General features: G+C 40.3%; 2 protein-coding genes across 15 annotated transcripts in view; one reads left to right on the top strand and one right to left on the bottom strand.

The window, feature by feature from the left end:
• Positions 1 to 281: 281 nt before the first annotated feature.
• Positions 282 to 24644, top strand: XPA (XPA, DNA damage recognition and repair factor). 13 transcript variants are annotated; one of them, XR_006210727.1, is made up of 8 exons: positions 282 to 675; positions 2634 to 2744; positions 7289 to 7394; positions 10301 to 10466; positions 13279 to 13396; positions 15892 to 16121; positions 17516 to 17568; positions 21736 to 21824. XR_006210727.1 is itself a non-coding variant. In XM_042964945.1 (6 exons), the coding sequence occupies exons 1-6, from the start codon at positions 504 to 506 to the stop codon at positions 13516 to 13518; spliced, it is 678 nt and encodes a 225-aa protein (XP_042820879.1). In that variant the 5' UTR covers positions 290 to 503; the 3' UTR covers positions 13519 to 15983. The 13 variants fall into 13 exon arrangements, 2 of the variants coding, with proteins under 2 accessions (XP_042820879.1, XP_042820878.1); XR_006210723.1 differs by lacking the exons at positions 15892 to 16121; positions 17516 to 17568 and adding exons at positions 22874 to 22943; positions 23062 to 24644 and having other exon boundaries at positions 299 to 675; positions 21736 to 22307; XR_006210726.1 differs by lacking the exon at positions 17516 to 17568 and having other exon boundaries at positions 21736 to 21822.
• The window catches only part of NCBP1 (nuclear cap binding protein subunit 1), a 37887-nt gene continuing 37351 nt past the window's right edge, over positions 24593 to 25128 (bottom strand). For both annotated transcript variants that reach the window (XM_007089293.2, XM_042964942.1), the window contains one exon: positions 24593 to 25128. In XM_007089293.2, coding sequence (XP_007089355.1) covers positions 25015 to 25128 — 114 coding nt within the window. In that variant the 3' untranslated portion in view covers positions 24593 to 25014.

Raw genomic sequence — 25128 nt, 5'->3', positions numbered from 1 at the left:
TAATATAAAAACAGGGAGGGGGACAAAACAGAAGAGACTCACAAATATGGAGAACAAACTGAGGGTTACAGGAAGGGTTGTGGAAGGGGGGATGGGCTAAATGGGTAAGGGGCAGTAAGGAATCTACTCCTGAAATCATTGTTGCACTATATGTTAACTAATTTGGATGTAAATTTAAAAAAATAAAAAATAAAACAAGTTAAAATAAAAAAAATTAAAAAAAAAAAAAAAAAAAAAGACTACCGGGTACTGAAAATTGACCTCGGCCTGAGTCCTCCCAGGTGACCAGCAAGCGGTTTCCCTAGCGCAGGCGCAGGCGCAGACCCCGCCCACCGCCCCTGCCTTTCGTCCCCTCCTCCTCAAAGTGCGCAGGCGCTCTCGGAGGTTGTGTGGTGAAGTCAACGCCGAGGCGGTGCGGGCGTCGCGGCGGGGCGGTGGGCAGGCTTCGGCGCGCTGATGCGCTTGCGCGGGGCTAGATTCTCTGCCCTTTGGGGAGCGTGGAGATGGCGGCGGTTGGGGGACCTTCGCCGGAGCCGGCGGCTTCAGAACAGCCGGCGGAGCTCCCTGCATCGGTGCGGGCGAGCATAGAGCGGAAGCGGCAGCGGGCGCTGATGCTGCGCCAGGCCCGGCTGGCGGCCCGGCCCTACCCGGCGACGGCGGCTGCGGCTACCGGAGGTTTGGGCCCTGGCGGCGCTGCCCCTTCCCTCTGGCGGACCGGGTACCAAGTCCTGGGCGTGGCGTCGGCTGCCCCCTTGTCTGTGCTCCTGTCCTCCTGCAGTCCCGGGAGTCCGCTCGGCGGGCCGTGTCAAAGCGGGCTGTGCGAGACCGCCGGCGGGTCCGCGCTGGACCCCGGGCTTTCCTCACTGCACCTGGGCGGCCCAGCTGCCGTCTTTAGCTTGGGGATGCGGCCGCTCTCGCCGTCGGGGGGTACCAGCCAGTGTCGGTGGGCGCCTCAGCTTTCCCTTTCTGCTCTCTTCCTGCTGTGCCTCCAGCAGTCCTAGCGGTAGTCCTCGTATAAAGCTTTTAGACTTGTAACCCATTGCAGGAATAATTCTGCACCGTTCCCGAATTCATCAACTCAACAAAGGGCGATTGAGTGCATATTCTGGACCCGGCACAGTGCTTGCTACGTGCTGGGGCACCAAAGAGAGGTGGTGAGCTCCTGCCTTCGTGGGGCTCTCAAGAGTAGCGCTTGTTGTGCTTCACACCTTTCAAGTTAGCTAATTTGATTCTGTTAACTTGGAAAATAATTAGGGCAGGGTTTGGTACTGGTATTTTACTGAGGTGGTAACTGAGGACCAGGAAAGGAAAGGGATCTGCTGGGGTTCATAGGATCAAGTCCAACAGGTTAATCGGGACTAGAATTGAGGTTATATGATACCGGGTTCAGGGCCTTTCCTTGCCACCGACTGCCTCTTCTATGCAGCCATCTCTCAATTTTAAGAAGAAAGGCTGTTATTATGTCTAAATGTTATCTTACCCCCTTTCTTAGGGCAGCCCTTAACTGCATGTCTGTCATCTATGTATGTACATTGCTGTGGTGTAATTTTCCACTGGAGCCAAGTAATAATCTTCCCTAGGGATTGAAAATATAGTTTGGTCGACATGCACTTCTTTAGGACCACTTCTGTAACACGAAATACACATGTTCCTAAAGCCACGTCCCATACTGTATGAGTAGTTGAGCACATGTAGAGCCCTTTTCACCAGCCAGAAGTAAGGAAGAACGCCAAGAGTCTGGGGCTGGCAGCATGTCTTTATATTTATACTGACCCTGAATCTGTAAATTCCAGCCACTTTTAATGGTTCTGGTCTCATCCTTTCTGTTTTCTAGTACTTTTTTTTTTATTAGTTTCTCAACTTGAGACGTTCTGGAGTCGGGACAAAAAGTTGTTCATTTGCGTTAATATTTGTGATTTTGTAAAGGTTTGTAGATCTGTACTAAATGGCTGTGGAACCCGGGTGTGTAATAGAACAACAAGCTGGCATAAAACTTTTGGTCATGGAAAGCAAGGTAGAATGAATATTCTGTAAGGTTTCCCAGGCACTGACCCAAGAACTGAACTGTGCTGTAACGTGGTATACAACCTGTTGTGCTTCAAGAGTTAGGTTTGGTGCTGAGATTTTTTATCTTTGCAGTACTTTTATTTCAGTGTGCCGTACAATTTTCATTTTCCGACTGAGCTGTGACATAGGCCATGAAAAAGACTACTCCAGCTGGAGTAGTCAGGACCATCACTTGAGCAAGTGCTCAGTCATGCCAAGACAAAGCCCAGTTTCTCCGCTGCCCCACCTTGCTGTTTCCCCAGACCTTTAGCACCACATTCTAAGCAAGTTCTTCTCCGTCTTTTTCATGGCATATGTCATAGATCAGTCTTTATCCACAGATGATGTGATTATGTATGTAGAATATACAGACTGTTTTACTCCTTTCCAACCTTTATGCCTGTTTTATTTTCTTATCATCTTCTGCTAGCTGGGCCCTTCAGTATAACGTTGAGTAGAAGTGTTAATAGTGGACATCCTTGTCTTGTTTGATATCTATTAAATTTAAAGAAAGTTCCTGTTTATGCACAAGGGAACTTAAGGGCTTACCTAGTTAAATCATTGACCACTTTACTTACTTTTTATAGGCGTGGCTAATGTAAAAGCAGCCCCAAAGATCACCGACACAGGAGGAGGCTTCATTCTAGAAGAGGAAGAAGAGGAACAGTGTACAATTGGAAAAGTTGTCCATCAACCAGGTAAAGTGTATTTCCAGAAAGTTGGTATCTAGATTGGTCATTTTGAGTTACATGCATAATTCTTTGCAAACTGATGTTAAATAATACCTTCTTATAATCAGTGAGCAGGTTAGCTTTATAAGAGTGACAAAGTTTGGCAGTTTTGCTGGTAGATTAAAAATTAAACAGATTTAGCAATGGTTAATTTCACTTGGGGTTTGTATACTTAGGTTTGTTTTATGATAGGCCAGGATAGCCAATATATTCACTGGTCGAATACTCAGTTACCTAGATAGGCTGAAATAAGGGGCTAGAACCCAAGAGATACAATTTAGGACGTTATTTCTTTTGTTTGTTTGAAGGGAAAAAAATGGGATATGTATCTGTATATATTTATCTTGGTGAGGCTTAAAAAACCCATTCTAGGGGCACCTGGGTGGCTCAGTTGGTTAAGTGTCCAACTTTGGCTCAGGTCATGATTTTATGATTCGTGAGTTTGAGCCTTGCATCAGGCTCTCTGCTGTCAGGGCAGAACCTGCTTTGGATCCTCCATCTCCCTCTCTCTGCCCCTCCCCCACTGGTTCTCTCTTTCTCTCTACCAAAATAAATAAATAGACTTAAAAAAAATGCATTCTAGTTTTAGCTGTGGCAACAGAAATGTTATGTATTCACCAAGATGGGTAATAGTCTTGTCCTATTCTATGTGTGCCTAAACTCGTTTCAGAAGCTGAGACTTGAAGGATTAAAATATTTGTTCAGTTTGGGTGCCATATTTAAGAGGGATGTGATGTTGACACATGTATAGTGTCCAAAACGGGGGGGTCAAAACAGAAGTCTTCAAATTGACACGTGAGGAACAGTTGTCAAACTGGTTAGGTTTAACTGAGGAACACTTCTAACTGCCTGCAAATGCAAGAAGTGCCCTGTTGTGGAAGAGAGTTCACACTGTGATTTGCTTTGGAGGGCAGAACTTGGAACAGTGGGTGACGATTACAGTATGGTGAGAGAGTATAATGAAGGAGTGCCTTATATATACTTAGCACTTTGCACTTACAGAATGTTGGCACAGAGCATGTGAGCCTTATGGTGACTCTGTGAAATGGAAAAACTTTCTAACTATGTAAATTGCTGCCTCTAAATAGCAAAGCGTTGGAGGGGTTCAGAGATTAAAAGACCACCTGACCAGGATGTTTTAGAAAAGCCCTGTATGAGGAGGGAAGGCATTGAATGAAAGATCTTGAAAGTCTCTATGCTTTTATGGATATGAAGACTCATTGTAACTTTTTTCTGTAGATTTTGGAATCAACTGTGGGCTGTAAAGCCTATGCTTTTATTTAACAGATCACACAACAAATATTTATTGATAACCTATTGTAGTGCCTTCCTGCTTAACTAAGGTATGCATGTGGCATTGCTTGGTATGCTGCTGCTTGTAATAAGAACTTTGGTAAGGAATCGTGGAAGTTAGGGAAAGTGTGTGTTGGTTTGCAAACTGGTCTGGTGCACAGACGGCAAGAGAGACCAAAGAAAGAGACCACTCCAGATTGGTAAGTGGCAGTGTTAATTAATTAGCAAGGGAACTTATAAGGCTTGTCTTGGGTGGCTGCAAGACAAGCAGATCTCTGCACCCACCTGCCAAATCTTAACAGTTTATATAGAGGCCTTAACTGGGTTCAGTCACATATTCAGGTCAGGTGGCCTCAATGACACTTACTCTCCCAAGGCTTTGTCCTTGGAACAGCTCCCACTGTGGGATTGATGGGCAGAATGTGCATTCCAAGAACAGGGTAGGGAGTGAGGAGTCTCTAATTGCCCAGGTCTGGCTCATGGGTCAGTTGGCCATCATGTCTTCTCCATTACTTCCTTCAATAGTGTCTCCTTTGGGAGGCCAATTAGAAAAGGCCCTCATTCTCTGGGCTTAGTTTGGGCCAAGGTTCATGGCTTAAAAAGTGGTCATGGGCTGCATTTTGGCCCCTGTTTGCCCCCCTTGGCCAGATGCCTTTGCACAAGGGGGCTGGCACAACTTGATGTGGCTGACCTGTGTGGGTAGAAGAAAACAGGGAGAATGATTAATATTTTCTATCACGTTTTCTTTGTTAATTTTAAAGACCTTCAGCATAGCTGAAAAAATCAAAATTATCTGAGTCATTTGCCTATAAAGCAAAGCCTGTCAAATGCTTTTATAATCTAGAACAGAGGTTCGTCAGAATAACCAAGAAGATGATAGGGGAAAGTGGAGGGTGAAGAGGATCTAAAGGTACAGACTTTTAGTTACAGAATAAGTCATGAAGATGTAATGTACAGCATGGCAACTAGTTAATAGCACTGTACTGCACATTTAAAAGTTGCTAGGAGACTAGATCTTAAAAGTTCTCGTAAAATTTTTTGTAACTATAGCAACAGATGTTAACTAGACTTACTGTGATAATTTCACAATATATTTATAAATATTGAATCATGTTGGACATGTGAAACTCATACAATATAGCACTTATACCTCAAAAAGATATGTGTGTGTTGGGCGGGGGGTGGGTGTATACACACATATGCATGTGTTAGCTCTGTCCACAGAAAGGGCCTTGCAGTGAAGATAGCCCAGTAGCAATGAGCATACCTGGTGTCCAGATCTTAGATTCTGTTACTGTTCCCCCACTAAAAGGAACCAGGGCCCTTCAGAGAAATAGCTGATTCTAGGGTTGGGGCAGGATGGCTACCAGGTGAGTTTGGGGCATTTTGTAATGCCAGTAATATATAAGTATTCAAAAAGTAATAGAGGTATGTTACAGGGACATAAGAGCCAGCTTGAAGGGGCTCCTGCTGGCCACATCTGAGATAAATTGAGCACCAAAGTAATTAAGGACACTAATAAATTCGATACCATTGGAAAATACAGGAATCCATGAGTCTATGTCAATAATAAATACATGAATAAATGAATGGCCAGGAGGGAAGGATCTTGCATACAGTTGACTGCCAGTTTCCACATGGCAGATTTAAAGGGATTGATGGAATTGAAAAATCATTATGTAATTTAAAACTTTTCATTATAAAGAGTTTTTAAAATTAGGAAAATATCTGCACCTTTTATGGCTTTTGATTAGTAATGCTATGCAGTAGCCTCCTAATTGGTATTTCTGACTGCAGTTTATCTCCATTCTTAACACATTCTGTAATCAGTTTTTTGAAGATATCATTTTGACTATATTTTAGCTTTTCCTTTTGTCTATAGCTATGTCCCTCTAATGTTTTACAAGGAAGAGTGATATTTTTGTTGGAGTTTGGAGATTAGTGGAATTGAGGGATGGTAGAATATTAACTGACCTTGTGGTGTTGGGAGTAGGTAAGGGAAGGCAGTGGTAGGAATATATTGAACAAATTGTGAACAAATGACAACAAATGATAACTCTTCCTATTGGGAGTTGTGGCGGTTCTTAGAGCTGGGGCTTGGCAGTAGCAGTCATCCTGAAGAGAACCAATTGTATAGGATAAAGATCCCTAGCTAGGTGTTTGAAGTCCTTAAAAAAACTGAGCTTTACCTAGTGTAGTTTCTGTGCTGGGAATTGAGGGTGGATAGCCAAATATAATCTTTACCCTCAAGTTTACAGTCTTGTGATTGAGATCAATGTATTTGCCCTGTTCATGGTGGTGTTGGGGGCCAGGTGGAATGGAGGGAGAGAAAAAGTTTCCCATTTGGAAGTGAATCCTGTGTTGTCTCTTCTAGTGTTAACTTGCTCTTTGCTGCTTTCCCCATGTTATGTGTTAGTGCCCATCTTCCTGTCTAAGCAGCTCCCTCCCCTCCCTTCGACTCTGGGACTAACCTTTCTCTCAGAAGTATGGTGGTAGGCCAGATATGGTCCCCACAGATGTCCACCGTCTAATCACCCTGGAACCCATGATATATAACCTTCTGCATCAAAAAGGAATTTGCAGATGTTATTAAGGTTAAAGTCCTTGAGATGTGGGAGATTATTCTCTATTATCCAGGTGGGCCCGGTATATTCACAGAGATACTTAAAAGTAAAAGACAGGAGAGAGTCACAGGGAGATGTGATTATGGAAGAAGCCAGAGTGGTGGGAGAAACTGCTACTTCCAGCTTTGAAGATGGAGGAAGGAAGTCATGGGTCAAGGAAGGCAGGCAGCTTCTAGAAGCTGGAAATGGCAGGTAATAGATTGTCCCCTAAAACTTCCGGAAAGGAATGCAGCCCTGCATACACCTTGGCTTTAGCCCACTGAGACCTGTGTCAGACCCACAAACTTCAGATCTGTAACATCATAAACTTGTGTTGTTTCAGTCAGTAAATTTGTGGTAATTTGTTACAAGCAGCAATATGAAACTAATACAAGTACCTCACACATAGGTTTTGTGTTCAAAAATACTTGATGAATTGATAGTTTTTTCCTTAAAATTTTAAGGTAAGTATAAGATTACCTAATCATGTTTTGTCTTTTAGGTAAATGTATTTGCATCAGTTATAAAGTACATACTGATAAATTTAAGATAGGGGAAAATCTATTGTTCTGTTATAAAAAAGGACACTTAAAGAATTAACCTTCCTTTCTTTAGGACCTGTTATGGAATTTGATTATGCGATATGTGAAGAATGTGGTAAAGAATTTATGGATTCTTACCTTATGAACCACTTTGATTTGGCAACTTGTGACAACTGCAGGTACTTACTTCAGACAGTGTTCTCAGTTGCTAAAATTTAATGTTTGCATGCAGCTTTAGGGCAAATCAATAATTAGAGCCATTTGGATTTAATATTTTCTTAGTAATTATGATTTTTGTTTTGGGTGTTTCCTAAAATTTTTGTGACTTCCATATTGCTAAAGAAATACGGAAGCCTGTGCTTGTGAAAGGTACGATGTGTCGCATAAACAGGAAGGATGGCCCTGATTCAGCCATAGATATGTCCTCTCCTTTCTGTGGGCCTGGTGGGTCTTTACCATCTGTCAGTAGCAGGTTCCTAACCTCTCTCTTCCCCCAGCTGCTAAGGGTCCCCTGTGCTTACTCCAGTGTGTGTAGACATACTGGTCAGAGGACTGGGGCCTTCAGTGAGAGGAAGGGAGTGAAGCGTCTCCAGCCATTCCCCTGGCACTCTCAGAGCACCCCCTTCCATGCACGCTTTACTCTCCTGAATGGGCAGGGGGAGAAGAGATGAGGAAAACTCACATTCTTCTGTCATCCTTTTTCTTCTTTTCCTAGCTGCTGTCCTCTTCTTCTGTCACCCCAGGATAATCCTTCTCATTCCACATGGTTTTGTCCTTGCTGTTTACCCCGGCCACATCCTGTGTTGGTGTCTTTCATGCCTTAAGACCCTACCTTGGAGTCTTACTTAGCCCTCTTATCTGTTCCCTGGTCCCACTTCTTGGACCTGCTGCCCTAGACCTTTTGCTCACCTGCCTGGAGGACTTGCCCTTTCTGAGTCCCTGCTGCAGCCATCGGGAGACATCCCCATTGACTTGTTGCTGTGTAGGATCTTGAGAAGATAGAATCCTGAGAAGATAGAGATGTTTCTGGTCTTGTGATTGGATCTGTGACTGGAAATGTTTGGAATTACAAATTCCAACATTCCAAAAACGTTGGAATTACAAACAATATAAAGTCTCTTCCCATTGACACACAGTGGTTAAGGTCCACAGTATTGTCACTCTTTAAAGTACGGATAGCTTTCCAGGGTGCCTGGGTGGCTCAGTTGGTTAAGCGTCCGACTTCAGCTCAGGTCACGATCTCACGGTCCGTGAGTTCAAGCCCCGCGTCGGGCTCTGGGCTGATGATGGCCCAGAGCCTGGAGCCTGCTTCCGATTCTGTGTCTCCCTCTCTCTCTGACCCTCCCCTGTTCATGCTCTGCCTCTCTCTGTCTCAAAAATAAATAAACATTAAAAAAAATATTAAAAAAAAAAAAAGGTACGGATAGCTTTTGGGACCAAAATTACCACGTGTAATCTTATTTCCATGAGAAATTGATGTATCACTTTAAAGAAAGTTGTGGAAAGTAGTCTGGAAAAAAGATATTTTTAAACTTCAAAGTAATTAGGAACACAGCCTTCCATTCTGTTTCCTTTCAAAATTTTTGAAGATTTTAATTTTAGTACAGTGTTGTTTACCTGTCACCTCCTTTAGCTTAAACTTCCAAATTATTTAGCTTTCATAAAGTTATTTCTAATGTTGAGTCTCCCCTACCTGATCTATACCTCATTTCAGTGAAGGCCAGTTTTATTTACTGTATCTCTGCTTATCCAGTGTTTATTCCAAATCCATTTGCCTCTGTTGTTCATTCCATATCCTCACTCAGTTTATCCCCTTACCCCCTCACCCACTTCTACCTCAGCTGAGGCCACCATCAGCCCTTGCCTGGAGCACCGCACTGGTGGTCTTCTAACTGGCCTGTGTCCCCCACTTTGCACCATTGGCCTCTTCTATGTAGATGTTTTAGTTCGAACTTGTCAACGGTTCTTAATCCATCTGGAATAGAATGGTCTCACCGCTGCTTACAGGGCCCCTGCCTGTCTTTAACTTGATCTCCCATCGTTCCTCACCTTCGTCCCTCCCTTTAAGCCTTCTGGTCACACCGGCTCATTGCAAAGCACATTCCTGCCCTAGAGCTTCTGTTCTCTCTGGTTAGGATGTTCTTTCTCCAGCTCTTCAAATAGGATGTTCTCTTTTTATTTTTTTTAATGTTTATTTATTTTTTGGGAGAGAGACACACACACAGAATCTGAAGCAGGCTCCAAGCTTTGAGCTGTCAGCACAGAGCCCGACACGGGGCTTGAACTCAGGAGCCATGAGATTATGACCTGAGCCGAAGTCGGACACTTTAACTGAGCCACCCAGGCACCCCTTGATGTTCTCTGACTTTTTAAGGGCCCTCTTCAAATGCCCTCTCATCAGTGGCCTTCTTTGATTACCCAGTCTACTAGAAAATTTCTTTTCCCTTGCCATGCTTTATGTTCCTTTATAGCACTGTTATCTGTCATGATGTTTGCTAACCAGAATGGGAGCTTCATGAAAACAAGGCTTTGTTTTCTTCTTTGCTGTATTCCTAGTACCTGTACCTAGTACCTTCCATGTATCTGGCATGTATGTGGAGAAAAAATAAATGAGAAGAACTATGTAATTGACTATGTCTCCGTTTTTACCTTGGCTTTGAAAAAGCTCAAAGCCAACTGGAAACTGAACTGTGTTGGGACAGTTGGACCTTGCATGTTTATATTCCTTTTGGCTCACTCATCCTGACTTTGTGCTTTGATTTATATTTTCTCACTCATTGGGTCTTATTTCTCCTTTATATTTACTGTACTCATATTAAGAGATTTCAAATCCATTGTGGAAAAGAGGGACTTTAAGTAGAAAAGAAATTCTTAGAGTGTTAAATGACCTGGATCTTTGGCTAATATAATCTAGCTTTTCCAAATAAGTATTTTTCTGTTAGAATTTTTACGCTGCTAACTTGACTGTGAGAGTCCAAGGAAAAACTTTTATGTTTAGGCACGCATGCCCCTAGGTTGTTGGACTATTTGAAAACTTAGTTTATTTAAAATAGCTAACTTAGTACTGGACTTCATTTGTTTTCAGAGATGCTGATGATAAACACAAGCTCATAACTAAAACAGAAGCCAAACAAGAATACCTTCTGAAAGACTGTGATTTAGAAAAAAGAGAACCAGCTCTTAAATTCATTGTGAAGAAGAATCCTCATCATTCACAATGGGGTGATATGAAACTCTACTTAAAATTGCAGGTCTCTGATAAGTTATACTCATGTTAAACCCTCGATCAGGTGAAGTTTTAACAATAAACTAGTGATAATTAGTTTAGTTTTTGCTTACAGTTAAAAAGATCCTTTTCCTTTTGTTGTTTTTCTTACAAGTTGCGGTCATATGTGATGACATTTAATAACGTTTTACTTTTTGGAGTGGTACTTTGGGCAAATATATTACTATGGAGTAATGTTACTAGTGCAATTAGGGAACTAAAAAACTTGGGAGTTAAGGGTTAGGTTCCATTTCCCTACCCACCCACCCTCCAATGAAATTCTTAAAAAGTTTCAGGAATTTCACAAATGCCTAAGATCTAACTCCACTTGGAAATAATCATCTGGATCCCTGTCATGTGTCCAAGTAACTCTACTGTGTCTCACAGTGGATCTTCTCAATTCCTCATGTGGTGGTGATGGTGGTATAGGTGTGCAGAGATAGTTACCCACACCCATAAGGAGTCACTAGCAGCCTCCTGTATCCATCCCATAATGGTACAAAGGTTATATTTTTGTGCCAGTATATAAAAAAATACTGGGAGGCATTGCTTTAGAGCAGTTTGATTGGAAAATACTAGAAAATCCTAGTATCTCCAAATAAAATTAAGAAGCTGCATTGTAGGGGTGCCTGGCTGACTCAGTCAGTAGTACATGCAACTCTTGATCTCAGGGCGTGAGTTGCTTCATGTTGGTGTGGAGCCTACTTAAAGATTAAAATATATATATATATACATATATATACAGTATATATATATGTATATATACTGTATATATATATATAGTAAAACCAACCATTTATTGAATTTTATTAAACCTAAGACACTGTTGATTAGAAGATTCACTATTATTTTATGTACCATTAACAATTAAAAAATGCCAACCCAATGCTTTCTCATTACTTGAGGCTTTTATTTTACACTTACTGAAATAGTGCCATCAGACTTAGTATAGTTTATTTTATTTTATTTTTTTGCTATACGTCATGCTTGTGCATACATAAATAGGAGAATGCAAGTACGGATAAGATATTCCTAAACTTCTTTGCATTCAGAGTCCAGTTCTTCTGAATTGCCTTTTGACTCAGTTGTTAAAGTACCAGAAAGCAGATTGCTGCTGCAGCATCTTCAGGGGTATTAAATTGTGGAAAATGTGATGTTTTAGAATTTAGGAAATGCCAGTATGTCCCTTTATTATGTTAAGAGGAAATTTGAGCTTGGCTACCTTGATTGATATTTTGGTCCCCTTAACATTATTGTGAGAGAGAGCCTAAGCATAATTCTTAGTATGTATGTGAGTCTCCTAAATGTAAATAAATATTATAAAGAGTAAAGATATTATAATGCAAAGTTTTTAAACAAGAATAAAGGCTTTTAGGTCATTCAGGTGCCAAAGTTTAAAAAGAAGATGATACTCTAAAGATCAGAAATTAGTCAAGTGGATGGAAACTGTAATGAACTGAAGAGGAGGAAAGGAGTAGTTATGGGTTCTCTGTGGTAGGAGGGTTTTTGGAGGTGACCTCATTGAGATGGCTGTGGCTAAGTTTTTTGGTGATTGTGACAAAACTTATCAGATGCACCAACTACTTGTACTTCTGTGAATTTATGTGAAAACAATGTATCCGAGAAATAATTATAGTCAGAGGACAGCTTTTCTATTTATAGTCTAATTAAGCATACATTTATTGAGGGTTTTATAGGCTTAAATAGAAGTATTATTGAGTTTCTAAGCACTAATTTTTAAAAAATTATTTATTTTTTAATTTACATCCAAGTTAGCATATGGTGCAACAATGATTGCAGGAGTAGATTCCTTAATGACCCTTACCCATTTAGCCCATCCCCCCTCCCACAATCCCTCCAACAACCTTCTGTATGTTCTCTATATTTAAGAGTCTCTTATGTTTTGTCTCCCTCCCTGTTTTTATATTATTTTTGCTTCTTTTCCCTTATGTTCATCTGTTTTGTCTCTTAAAGTCCTCATATGAATGAAGTCATATAATATTTGTCTTTCTCTGATTGACTAATTTCGCTTAGCATAATACCCTCCAGTTCCATCCACGTAGTTGCAAATGGCAAGATTTCATTCTTTTTGATTGCCGAGTAATACTCCATTTGTGTGTGTGTGTGTGTGTGTGTGTGTGTGTGTGTGTGTGTGTATATATATATATATATATATATATATACCACATCTTCTTTATCCATTCATCCATCGATAGATATTTGGGCTCTTTCCCTACTTTAGCTATTATTGATAGTGCTGCTATAAACATTGGGGTGCATGTGCCCCTTTGACACATCATACCTATATCCCTTGGGTAAATACCTAGTAGTACAATTGCTGGGTTGTAGGGTAGTTCTATTTTTAATTTTTTGAGGAACCTCCATACTGTTTTCCAGGGTGACTGCACCAGTTTGCATTCCCACCAGCAGTCTAAGTGCTATTTTTTTAAAGTTTATTTATTTTGAGAGAGTGCACTCGAGGAGGGGAGGGGCAGAGAGAGAGGGAGAGAGAATCCCAAATAGGCTCCACACTGTCAGTGCAGAGCCCAACATGGGGCTCAATGTCATGAACAGTGACATCATGACCTAAGCTGAAATCAAGAATGGGACACTTAACCGACTGAGCCACTCAGGCACCCGTCTAAGCACTATTTAATCTCTTAAAAAAATTTCAAATACTTACAAAATTGCCTTTGAGTGAGATCATGTTTTGGTGCTCACGGATTTAATCATTAAAACTTTATAATACTTAACAACTCTGAATGACAGCTTATTTAAATATGGGTTCTGTGTTGTAGATTGTGAAGCGGTCTCTTGAAGTTTGGGGCAGTCAGGAAGCATTAGAAGAAGCAAAGGAAATTCGACAAGAAAACCGAGAAAAAATGAGACAGAAAAAGTTTGATAAGAAAGTAAAAGGTAAGTGGCTACATTTATCTCAGGAAGGACCGTGTTTTACTGACTTGCAAAAAGACTTTAGCTAAGTTCTTCTTGTTTAAAGATCTGTCACCAGTAGATTGGTATGTTTTTTCATAGATTAAAGAGAAAAAGACTTAAAGTTTGCCCCCAGTAGGTGTTTGAGGCTCTCGGTGCAAACCTCACAGTACTGCAGTTCTAAAAAGCATGTAAGTCCTCCTCTTAAAGTGAATTATGTTTTTATGTAGGAATAGTGGGAGGATCAGGGATATCTCCCTGGTCAAGGATATGGTATCAGTTCAGTCTTAATTAAATATGACTAACAGGGTTATAAACATCAAGGATATCCACCAGCAAACTTCTCTAATTGCTTAAAATGAAAAAATTCTGCCTCGGTGTTAGTCATCTAATTTAGTAGCTAGAAAGAGCCTTCTCGCGTCAGTGGGTCTAATCCTTTTTTGTTTATATGTGAGTAAAAGACCTAGAAAGGTAGAGTGACTTGTTAACTAGATCATTATTAGCGAGGTGGGACTGGAACCAGGCTTTCCTAACTGAAAGTCTGCATTGGTACATTCATTCCTCTGTCCAGACATCTGTCTATCCATTCCTTTGTCCATCTATCTCCGTATTTGTTTGTCCATCCATCCAGTTACGCATATGTGTGTAAGTCTGTCGTATCCATCTGTCCATCAGTGCATCCAGTAATTAGTGTCAACTATGTTCCAGGTACTGTGCTGACATAAATGCTGGAGTCAGAGTTGGTCAGAAGAGAAAGGCCAGTAAACTTAATATCATATGGGAGCATGATAAGTACTGTGATAGTGGTGAGCACAGGGTGCTCCTGGAGCACTAGGAGCATTGTTTGCTGTATCGCAGAATCCCTAGAAAGAGTCTTACACAGTAGGCATAAATGTTCCTTATGCAGTAATTGTCGAGTCCCAGTGTGGTGTCAGGTACATATAGATAGCACGTATCCTATGTATTTACAGGGCTCTGCATATACTGAATTGATCCATTTAAAATGAGGGTCTTAGCCATAATAAATACTTTTGTATGTATTTAGGATTTAGAAGAGGTTTTGGAAGATAGTTCAGATGTCTTAAAAAAGAACAAAAAATTTTTGAATATAAGCCTGCCTTGTTTCTTCATGAGGATATGTTTTCCTCTCTTTTCATCATAAGATTAATTCATGTGCAGTGCAGAGAAGTTAGGAAACTGCAAAGAACTTGTATTCTAATTCCCAGAGACCATCAGTAGTGATGTTTTAATGTCTGGTTTTTTAGTTCTTTTCAATGCATAGACGCTTTAAAATTATTTCTTATAAAAATGGAATTTTATGACGCTAATTAAAACAACCTCTTAACATCCCTATTTATATTTTTATATATAGTTACTTAAAATACCAGCTCCTGAATCAGAGGGTAAGCACACTTTTATGACTTTGTTAGAAGTTTCCTGTTGCAAACTGTGCCATATAAAAGCATTTCATTGAAGAATCTTCCCCAAATTAGCCACTGCTGTACCAAGCCATTGAAAATACCTGCAAGAATCAACTGAGAGGCTTTGGAAAGACTTTTAAATTTGGTCCTTTTCATCTTTTATTAGGTTATGCTCTACCTCACGCTTTACTCTAGCCCTTCCTTCTTCCTGCGTCAAGGAGAGCCCTGAAGGGTACAGTAACAGAGGGCTTCTTACTGGGTTTGAAAGAGGACGGCAGAGTTACAGACTAGTTACACATCAGCCTGGGGTTTTTACTACAGCTACCCTGAATCAGTCACCTCAACTCTTCCTTCTCTACTGCCTCTTTAAGCAACTTTCCTGGTGGTGTTTTGGTACAGAGAGTAATATATGGATAAAGGAGTTAGAAACTTAGACCTGCAGAGTGATCAAATACTTTAAAAAGGAGGGCTATCTGTAGTTTTTATTGAGATACTATTTCTGTAGTTTGGTCAAGATGTCTTCTAAAGGTGGCTAAATTTCTCTAATTTGACCAACAATAAAAGATGATGGCATCTGTTTTATGCTTTTTGCTATAAAAATTAAGATAATCCTGTAGATCAACTATTAGTTTGAATAGAACAGTTCTTTTGAGATTTATACAATTTTCATAGGTATTAAATATAATTGGCTGTTTCTCTCACTGTATCAAATTGCTGCCATTAATCACCAGATAAAACTGGATTTTCCTCTTCCTTGAAGAGTTCGAATTTTCCCTGAATTTTTTCTTGGACCTCTTAAGACTGGTTTCTTTAATTCAGTTCATTTCCTGTCTGGATGAAGCATGCCTTTTTGAGGAAATTTTTTCTGAGTGGTTACAGAAGTGGTAGAGTTTCCAAGTCCCTATAAATCTTAGAATGTTTTTCTGTTTCCTTTGCATTTGAAAACCTGAGTTCTCTCTCAACTATATAAGCATTACTCCATGTCTTCTGGTGTTTAATGTGCAGAGGTCAGCGTGATACCCTCTTTAATTATGGCTTCTTCTTGTTGGTTTACTTTAGAGGTTGGTGAATATGTTCCAGTCCTCCTGACTAGGCCACAAAGGGCTGAGAGTGGAGTAGACACTGTAGAGATTAGAAACAAGGACCTTACCATGCAGTTTGCTCAGAACAGAGAGGAATAAAAGCAAGTCTAAAAGTCTTTTAGTTGAAAAGAAATTGGAACCTGGTTCCTCTTGGTCTTCTGGTTTTGATCCACAAAGAAGCTGACACAAAGCTTACTTAATGTAAAGGTAAGAGATTACATTTACCTGCTTTTAGAATATGATCTACTTTAGCAGTTTGAGAAAGAATTGATCTTACTACAGAAGAAATTTAAGTATAAATAGCATAAAGTATTTACAAATACAGACAAAGTGAGAGACAAGAATTGTCAGCAAATTCACATTGTTATAGATCTCTCCAGTCCAAGAAGGCATAAGTAGAAATGATGGCGTCACCGCTGCTCAGTTTAACTGGATTTCAGAAAATGCCCTGCGTGCTGGCTTTGCTATCAGATGAGAACTTTCAGTTGGTGCAGATACACGGAACGTTTTGGGCTTGCATGCCTCTCCACAAATAAAGTGGAGAGGAGTGTAGCTTTAAAGAAAAGCCTTAAGTTTTCTCTTACCTAGTACTGGCAGAGGTTGGCCTTCTAAAAAATGGAAAGTGATTCTTCATGGTTTGTTACTATGCACTTTCCCCCCAAAAGAGGTGGGTAAGAAAAGCCCATTTGGGGGCTCTTTCTAAGTGAATGGAGATTTTACATCCCGGACCTGTGGTTATATGTATGACCATTTTCAGACTTGTCAGCAGTTTGAAGGACACAACTCCGTGTTACTCTGCTTCAGTTTATGGAGGACAAGATCAGATCAAAGCTTCATGTTATTTTGACATTTCCTTGCGATTTTTTTCCCTGTAGTTAACAAGGAGCACCCTGTGTCAGAAGTTCTGTGTCAGAACTTCCTGCCGTCCCATCAAGTGTTCAGAAACTTTGGTCTCCTTCAGCTAGTTCTGTTGTGCGTTTACCTCAAAAGCAGCATTGGGCCTCTTCGAATACATGCTGCCTCTTGTACAAAATTAAGATATTAAGCCAAATAAAATTAGTTTTAGAGTGGTATAAACTAAATTTTTCAATGAAACAAGGATTTAAGGGAAAACTTCTTTGGGTAAAAAGTATAAGCAGTCTCTGAAGATATCCATAGCAAGACACTTGTAAATGTCCAAGAGAGGTAGCCCATAGCTTTCTGTGCTGTGAGCTTCTAGGCCGGTGGGACTAGGAGGTTGCAACACGGAAACCCGCTGTGTTGTTCTGCAGCTCAGCTGGGCTTTCTGGGCTGTGTGGCACATTTCCTCCTCCCCACCCGCAAGGTTTCCTTAGATCTCCCCAGGGCTAGTGAATCTTTCCCACTCTTGGAGGCTCTGACCTTTCTGCCTCCCTCTTCTCACTCAGCAGTAGGTGGTGACCTCTGCTTTCCAAAGTTTTAAGTTGCTTAAATGAAGTAACATAAACTTATTAATCTTTAATTAAAAACATTTTAATTTCACCAGATGTTGACATTTTGCCACATAGGTTTACACACACATACACACACTGCTGAACCATTTAAGAGTTTTCTTGCAGACATTGTGGTTTTTAATATTTCAGCATGTCATCTCCTGTAAACAGTGACGTTCTATGTAACTGAAAACGGTGTCACAGTAAGTTTAATATTCATAAAATGCTATTGTCTAGTATGTAATCTTTCCCCAGTTGTTCTAATGTCTTTCACAGTGTTTTAGTTGTTGGAACAAAGGGGGCCGGTCAAGGGTGATGCCTGTGTGTACTCTTTTAGGTCCTCACCTGTTTTATCTTTCATGACATTGACATTTTTAAAGAGTCCGCCACCTGTTTTGCAGAATGTCCTTCTATTTAGATTTATTAGGAATAATTAGGAAGGAATGCTTCCTAGGTGATGTGTCCGAGTGTGTCACATCCGGAAGACACGCTAGACCAGTTCTCTAAGAGAGTGATACTCCGTTTGATTGCGCGGTTAAGGTGGCATCTGCTAGATTTCCCCACTGTCAAGGTACCCTTCCCCTTTGTAATTCGTAGGAAATCTTTGGGTTGGACTCTCCCATACTGCGGGAACACCCCATTCCTTAAGTCTCACTCAGGTTTTGGTACAACGGGGATGATTCTTGCCTGCGTTTGTTGTTACTAGGGTGGATATAAATGGTGATTTTCTGTTATTCTTTCTGTAATTCTTATTTGGCTTCCTTTGGGAAGAAGACCTTTTTTAGTATCAGTTGGCTTCATGGATTCTTACTTTCAAATCAGTGTTACAGTCCATAACTGATGCATTTTGAAGCTCAAATGGTCTCAAATTTGGCCTCTTCCAGCTAGCTCCTGACTTTTTAAGTTTCATTTTGGAATGGAGTTCAGACTTCCATAAAATTGCAAAGATAAGTATAGTTAAGGACACCCACGTATCCTTTACCCAGATTGATAATATTGTTGGGGCGCCTGGGTGGCTCAGTCGATTAAGCGTCTGACTTTAGCTCAGGTCATGATCTCACGGTTCATGAGTTCGAGCCCTGCATCGAGCTCTGTGTTGACAACTCAGAGCCTGGAGCCTGCTTCAGATTCTGTGTCTCCCTCTCTCTCTGCCCCTCCCCTGTTCACACTTTTGTCTCTCTCAAAAATAAACAAACATTAACAGATCTATTGTTAATGTGCCATTTGTACTCTGCACACAACACACACTCTTTTTGGAACCATTTAAGAGTGGGTTGTATATCTTTACCCTTTACCCTAGTACTGCAGCATGTGTTTCCTAAAAATAGCAGTGTTCTCTTACAAAACCAAAGTACTGTAGTGATATTTTGATCTAATCTGTCATCCATATTCTAGCTTTGTTTGTTTACCCAGTAATGTCCTGTGTAGTTTTTCATTATAGTAGAGGATCCAGTCTAGAATCAGGCATTGACTTGAGGTACCAAGTCTTTCTAAATTTCTTTATTATGGAATATTTCCACAGCCTCTCAGACATTTTTGAAGAAGTCTGTTCCCTTCCCCACCTTGCCTTTTTAGAAATGTTTTTCATTTGGGGCTTTTCTGATGTTTCCCGATGGTTAGATTCAGGTTATGCGTTTCAGGCTGGAGATAGTACATAGGTAGCAGCACATCTAGGGACAGATGTCCATCTGCCCTTGATAAGCAAAAAAAAAAAAAAAAAAAAAAAAAAAAGTTAAGAGCAAACAGATCCCCTTCTTCTCCTTAATACCTCCTTGGAGATTTAGCAGCCATTCATGGATGGTTCTTGCCTGAAGCAGTCTTCAGTATACTCTTTGCAAAAATTTTCTAATTTCACTGCTCTCTTCACAGTTAACCAGTCAGAAGTCCACATTCCACAGCATCCCTTCTGCCATTTATTATTATATGGATTCATGAATTCCTGTCCTTATTTGTCTCAGGTTTGGGCCAGTAGGAGTCTCTTCAAGCTAGCTCCTGTGTCCTTTTGCCATGTCTAATCATTTGTTGAAGGTTTCTTTCTAGCACAAAACACGTGAATATATTTTTATGTCTGCCCATATATATTATAAATTAACACACTGAGTTCACACTGCTATAGCCAGTTCTAATCCAGAATGCTAGGGTTCATTCTAGTTTTCTTCTTTGTAACTCCCTTCTCTGACAGTGAGAACCTGATTCCCATTATCCTTAATGTGGTTATCTGACCGACACCCGTTTGTGTGCTGCCTCCACTGTAGGGAGATCCTCCTTCCCTTTCTTGGGCTCCCTCTGCCCTACCACAGATGCCTGCCTGCCTTGCTTCACTGAATGGTTGTTCAGGAAGTGAAAGAAGGCAAAAAAATGATAAACGTATCAGTATTTTAGTACTTATTTTCTAGTCCATTTTTCCAGGAATGTCTAGTAAATACTAAAGATTTACCTTCGTTTCTTGTCATTGTTCTTGATCGACTAGCTGAAGGATGGGAAGAAAAAGCCGTAAAGTCAGTAAAAACCTGTGTTCAGTTATGACCAATTATGGTCAGTAAACTAGATTTTGTTGTAAGTATTCTTTTAGCATTAAGCAAATATTTTTCTTATTTATCTTCTGGAGTTCATGTAATGCTCAAAGCAGGTAGAGGTTAGCTTAGTAGTAGTGACTGAGACTGGGTCAGATTTAGAGTGTGTTTTCTCAGTGGAGTAGTAGAGGAAAAGTGGCTAGGTAGGATACCTTTTATCAGAACAAAGTTGAAAAGTAGTTATTAGAATTCAAACAGGAGACCTCTTCCTGTCATTATCTGAAGCCAGGAGCATCTGTGCTAGTCAGCACATGATTTCACTTTGTATTTAGAAAATATCCTAAGGTAAAATAATAAAAGGATAGGGCATTCCAGATACATCTAGAAAAATTTGCATTCTTCAGAGAGAGAGAATATAGGAAGAAAGATTGTTTGGATGAACACAATTTTCCCCATAGTTTGGAAAGTGTCTAGAGGTGTATACACGGAAGCTTGACAATAATGGTGTGAGATAAAGTGCTTCTCATACTGGAGGTGTGAAAGGCAGCACAGCTTTAGTGGTTAATAACACAAAGACACCTTTGCCATTGACTAGTGGTTTGGCCTTAGGCACAACATATGTAACTTCTTTGGGCCTCAGTTTTCTCAGCTGTTGAAACTGGGATGATAGTTTACTTATCTCAGAGGGTTGTGAGGATTCACTGTGTTTATAGATTCAGTGCTTAGAACAGTGCCTGATAATATAGTCCTATGTTTGCTTATCCTTCTGACGCAGTGAAGGGCAAATTACAAAGATGCAAGTATTTAGATACTGCTTATCATAAATCTGAAAGGGATTAAAGAAAATGTGTGATTACTTGGTGTCCAGTGATTTTTTATGGTTGAGATTGTGTAACCTACTCTTTCTTAGGTAGTGCCCCTGTCAACAACAGTGCTGGGCTTGATGGATCACTGGTCAGAACAGAATAATGTAAACCGTGTTGCTTATTATTCATTAATTTGGAAACTGAGAAGTTACTAGCTTAATTTTCAGTTAATAGTAAGCATTTGGTGTCTTCAGGTAATGCAGTGTGAACTTTTAAAATGTAATTTGGCTTAGTTGCTTTCAAAGCATCCAGCAGTTTTTTTTAAATGATGTTTTCACACGATGCAGTGGGAAACGTTCTAAACACTGGAATAAAGGACTTGGATTCATATGCTATCTTTGTTCTCTTTCCCTACCTGCAAAAAAATAAAGTGAAATAAAATAAAAACTATGGTTCTTCCCAGCTCTTAATGGTCTCTGATTCTTACATTTAGGTAATACAAGAATGCAATAATTGGCAGTCCCTCTTCTAAAATATTGCTCTCATTTTATAGGATAAAGAACTGAATGACCTTCAGGTCAGGTGCAAAAGTAGTTTTTCTGAGATGAGACACCAGCATAGCAACAGAGTTCTTGGCTTTCTAGTTATCAGACATAACTTGACCTGCCTCTTACAGAAGTAGCTCCTAACATATGGAACTTTGAAGTTCTCCTTGTCCTGAGTCGTCCCAGCTGACACCCCTTACCTGCTGTGGCATCATTTTCCTTAGCTGCTTGAATAAACCCCATTCTTTTATGATCTTGTTTCTATTCATCTTCTGAAGTTTTGTGTTTTGCTGTCCCTCTAACCCATTTACCCCATTTCTCTATCAACCACTTCACATGGCTCCCAACAGTGAGGAGTAATTTCACAGGCCAAGCTTGCCATGGTTCTAGAATCAATTTTGTTATAAAAGTAATGTAAACCGTTATTTGGTTTATACATACACCCCTGGTGGATTTGGGGATTCAGCTGAACAGCATCATTGAAAAACTGGCTTTTATTTTCTTAGAATTACGGCGAGCGGTGAGAAGCAGCGTGTGGAAAAGGGAAACAGTTGCTCATCAGCATGAGTATGGACCAGAAGAAAGCCTAGAGGAGGATACGTACCGGAAGACTTGTACCATGTGTGGCCACGAGCTGACCTATGAGAAAATGTGACTCGTAAAGTGTAACGTTGCCACAGATGAACGGGACACTCCTATAAATCATGCTTCAGGAAGAAATTTGTATGTTGTGGCTTAAAAGCAAGTTTCAGTAAGGGTCCAGCAGGTCTGGTTGTAGGCAAAATACTGGGTCTGGGATTGCTTTTTTCTACAACAGGGATGGGAGCCAAGGGGCGGAGTAGGTTCAGAAGTTAGGTTAAAGCCAAAATTGAGAAATAAGAAACCAAGCCAAACCCTATATTGGAACAGGAGGAAGAGCTTTTAATAACAGCAGAAGCTGGCTGAACAGGATCCTTCTCCCAGAAATAACGGACGGTGGTAGATCCTGAACCCAAGGCTGGCCAGGTCTTCTAGACCCTGTCTCCGCATAAGGGAACTGGGGAGCTGTTGTTGGATAAGCCCTGATTCCCAGCAGGAAGTGAGTTGTGGGAGTCTGATCATGTTTCCTGTATCCTTGGGGTTTACCACCATAGGCCTTAACGTCCATGTCTAGGTAGCCCTTTTCAAATCCAGATTCAAATGGAAAAACAGCCATATTGTTTTACTGATCAAAGAAGGTACTGTTAGTAAGTTTATCATAACTTGCTAACATTTTACTGAGCATTTACCATGGGCCGGGCAGGGATGATGCCAAGTGGCTTACGGGTATTCTCCTATAATCCTGGGATGGAAGAGAACTTCTCTGTTTAATTAGCACTTCTAAAGGAAGTGATCACCTACAACCCACCATCACCCCAGACATATGGATCAAGTTTACCCATTTAGTTCTGCCTCTGTCTTATCAAAAGGCTTACAAGGTAGTTATACTAATAAGAGGATTTGATCCAAATGTGCCTGATTACAGGGTTTGTGCTTGTTTCTTACAAAAATATTCAGGTTAAGATAAACCGCATGTTTTCAAATTGTTCTTTGACCTGGCTTTTTTAGTCCTGTTGCTACAATCAGAGAAATAGGATGGTCATATGTTTTCATTTTCCTTTCTAGATCAGATCTTGCAGATTATACTTGAAGAAAGGCAAGTCTGAACAAGTCCAACCCAAATAGGCTTAAGACTGTAATTATTAATTGTTCTCTATACAAGTATCCAATATAGAAATGTTTTATATAAATACTAAAAAGTTTAATGTATTAAAGTTTTTTTTTTTTTTTAAATGTGCCAATTATTCATTCAGTAAAAACTGGACAGTGGGCAGCAGGACCTTCCTGGGACCATGAGAAAGCTTCCAGCTTGAGGACAAGAGTACTGAGGGATCCAGGCAGCTGACAACAGCATTACTGCATGGGAGATATAGAGCCCTTGAGCCACATGGACCTAGGTTCCAATTCCATTTTTTAGCTGTGGGCCTTGAGTAAGTTACTCTGTGGGCCTGTTTCTATCTGTCGGATGGGCATGATCCTCTCAGGACTGTTTGAGGATTACATATGGCAGATCTGTAGCACGTGGCATCTAACAGCCACTTGTTAATGAGCACATTAATATATATATAGTATATAGTTCCCAATTTGTCTGGTTTCTTATATCTTTGAAATTCAGTCTGCAGTTTTCCCTAAACTTAGCTGCCAGACTGTGAGCGGGGTCACATCAGTGCATTCTTGACATGAAGAGAGGATCCAAGAAATTCCTCTAGAATTCGGATCAAGCAAGTATAATTAGTCAAACTCTGCAATACATTGTGAAAGATTTATAAGTCAGTTTAGGGTCAAAGTTCCCAAAGCCTTAAAGGGTCATCCTTTTGGCTTCTTGAGGACAAGAGCCATGTCTAACTGAATACTGTTTGTGGGAAAGAGGAACAGTATAACCCAAAGAATATTTAGCCGAGAGCCTGGGTTTTAGACTCCTTTTGGTAGTAACCTGCCATGCACCCTTAATTCTGGGAACAATTCTTGTTTTACATGGTATGGTTATTTAAAAATCCTAGGAGTTCCCATCTCTTGACTATATTCTGTAGTCACCAAATGAAGGATACTCCAAAGAGACCACGTAACAATATGAAAAATACTAATACAGCATAAATTTATGACATAAATAAGTGAAAGATACCTATGTTGTACAAACAGAGAAATACTACTTATCAGTTGTGGGGTTGTTGATAAATTTTTCCTCAGGTTTAATGAAGGCTTATTAAAATGCTAGAAATTTGCAATGTCAGATAAGTCCCTATTTTGCATATTTTACATGTGTACTCATTTATTATCTTAGTTAAGCTTTAATACCATGTAAGAAACTGGCTCAAGAATTAGTAACTCCTTGGACTTAAATTCTATAGAAACAAAGTCCATACCTACAGTACAGTTTTAGCCAATCCAAACTAGCTACTTCTATTTCCACTTTAGCATGTACTTCATAATTGGACCTTGGACAAATCTGTCTCAGAGAACAGAGGAAATGACCGGACAGCTCTAAGGTAATGGTTCCCAAACTTGTCCACACACTGGCAATCACCCGGGATCACCTGGGGAGCCTTAAGAACTACGGCTGTGTCCCCCGCCCCCCTGTGGTTTAATTTAGAAAATAACTTTAAAGACTCTCAGGTGACTTATATTCAAACAGATTTGGGTAGTGCTAAATAAATAACACTTAATATGTGTAACATTTTAAAACACTAAGATCTGAAGAGAGAATTGTGAATGAGGGAAGAATTGTGAATGAGGAAATCACCAATCTTAAAGTAGATTGAGATGATAAATCATGAAATACCAAAGTTTAAAAAACATTTTTAGTTTTATTTCAGCCATGTTAGGTTATCCATGAGCTGTGAAAAGCTATGCTACTTGATAGTAAACCCACCAGTTCTATATACTACTTTGTAAGCTGGACCTCTAGTGTTCACATACCTCAAATCGCTTATCTTTTGTGCCTTAAGGAGAAAAAAATACCAGAACAGTTGTATCTGTCACAGATATAATACATCCTATGGTCATCGTCACATTGTCAGTAGGGAGTATTTGCCTTGTAGGGCCAATTAAAGGTAATCAATTCTGTATTCTTCACTGTCCTCCTCCCCCCCCCCCCCTTTAGTAAGTGAAAGGGTGCTACAAGAAAGCAAGCATTCAAACCATCAAAAATAAGACAAATTATTTTGAGATATTAAAAAAAAAATCTTGACAGGGGAGTAAAACGACCCTTAGGCCTGTAGGGCACAGAACTGCTGGAACACAGCCAGGATATGAGGGTCTAATTCAGCGGTGAAGAGCAGGTTCTCCAGGGTCACCATGTACTGCTGGATTATTTGGTGATG

Source organism: Panthera tigris, chromosome D4 (genome assembly GCF_018350195.1).
Source record: "Panthera tigris isolate Pti1 chromosome D4, P.tigris_Pti1_mat1.1, whole genome shotgun sequence".
NCBI lineage: Eukaryota > Metazoa > Chordata > Mammalia > Carnivora > Felidae > Panthera > Panthera tigris.
Note: the sequence above shows the minus strand (reverse complement) of the source record. Positions and strands in the feature narration are given on the sequence as shown.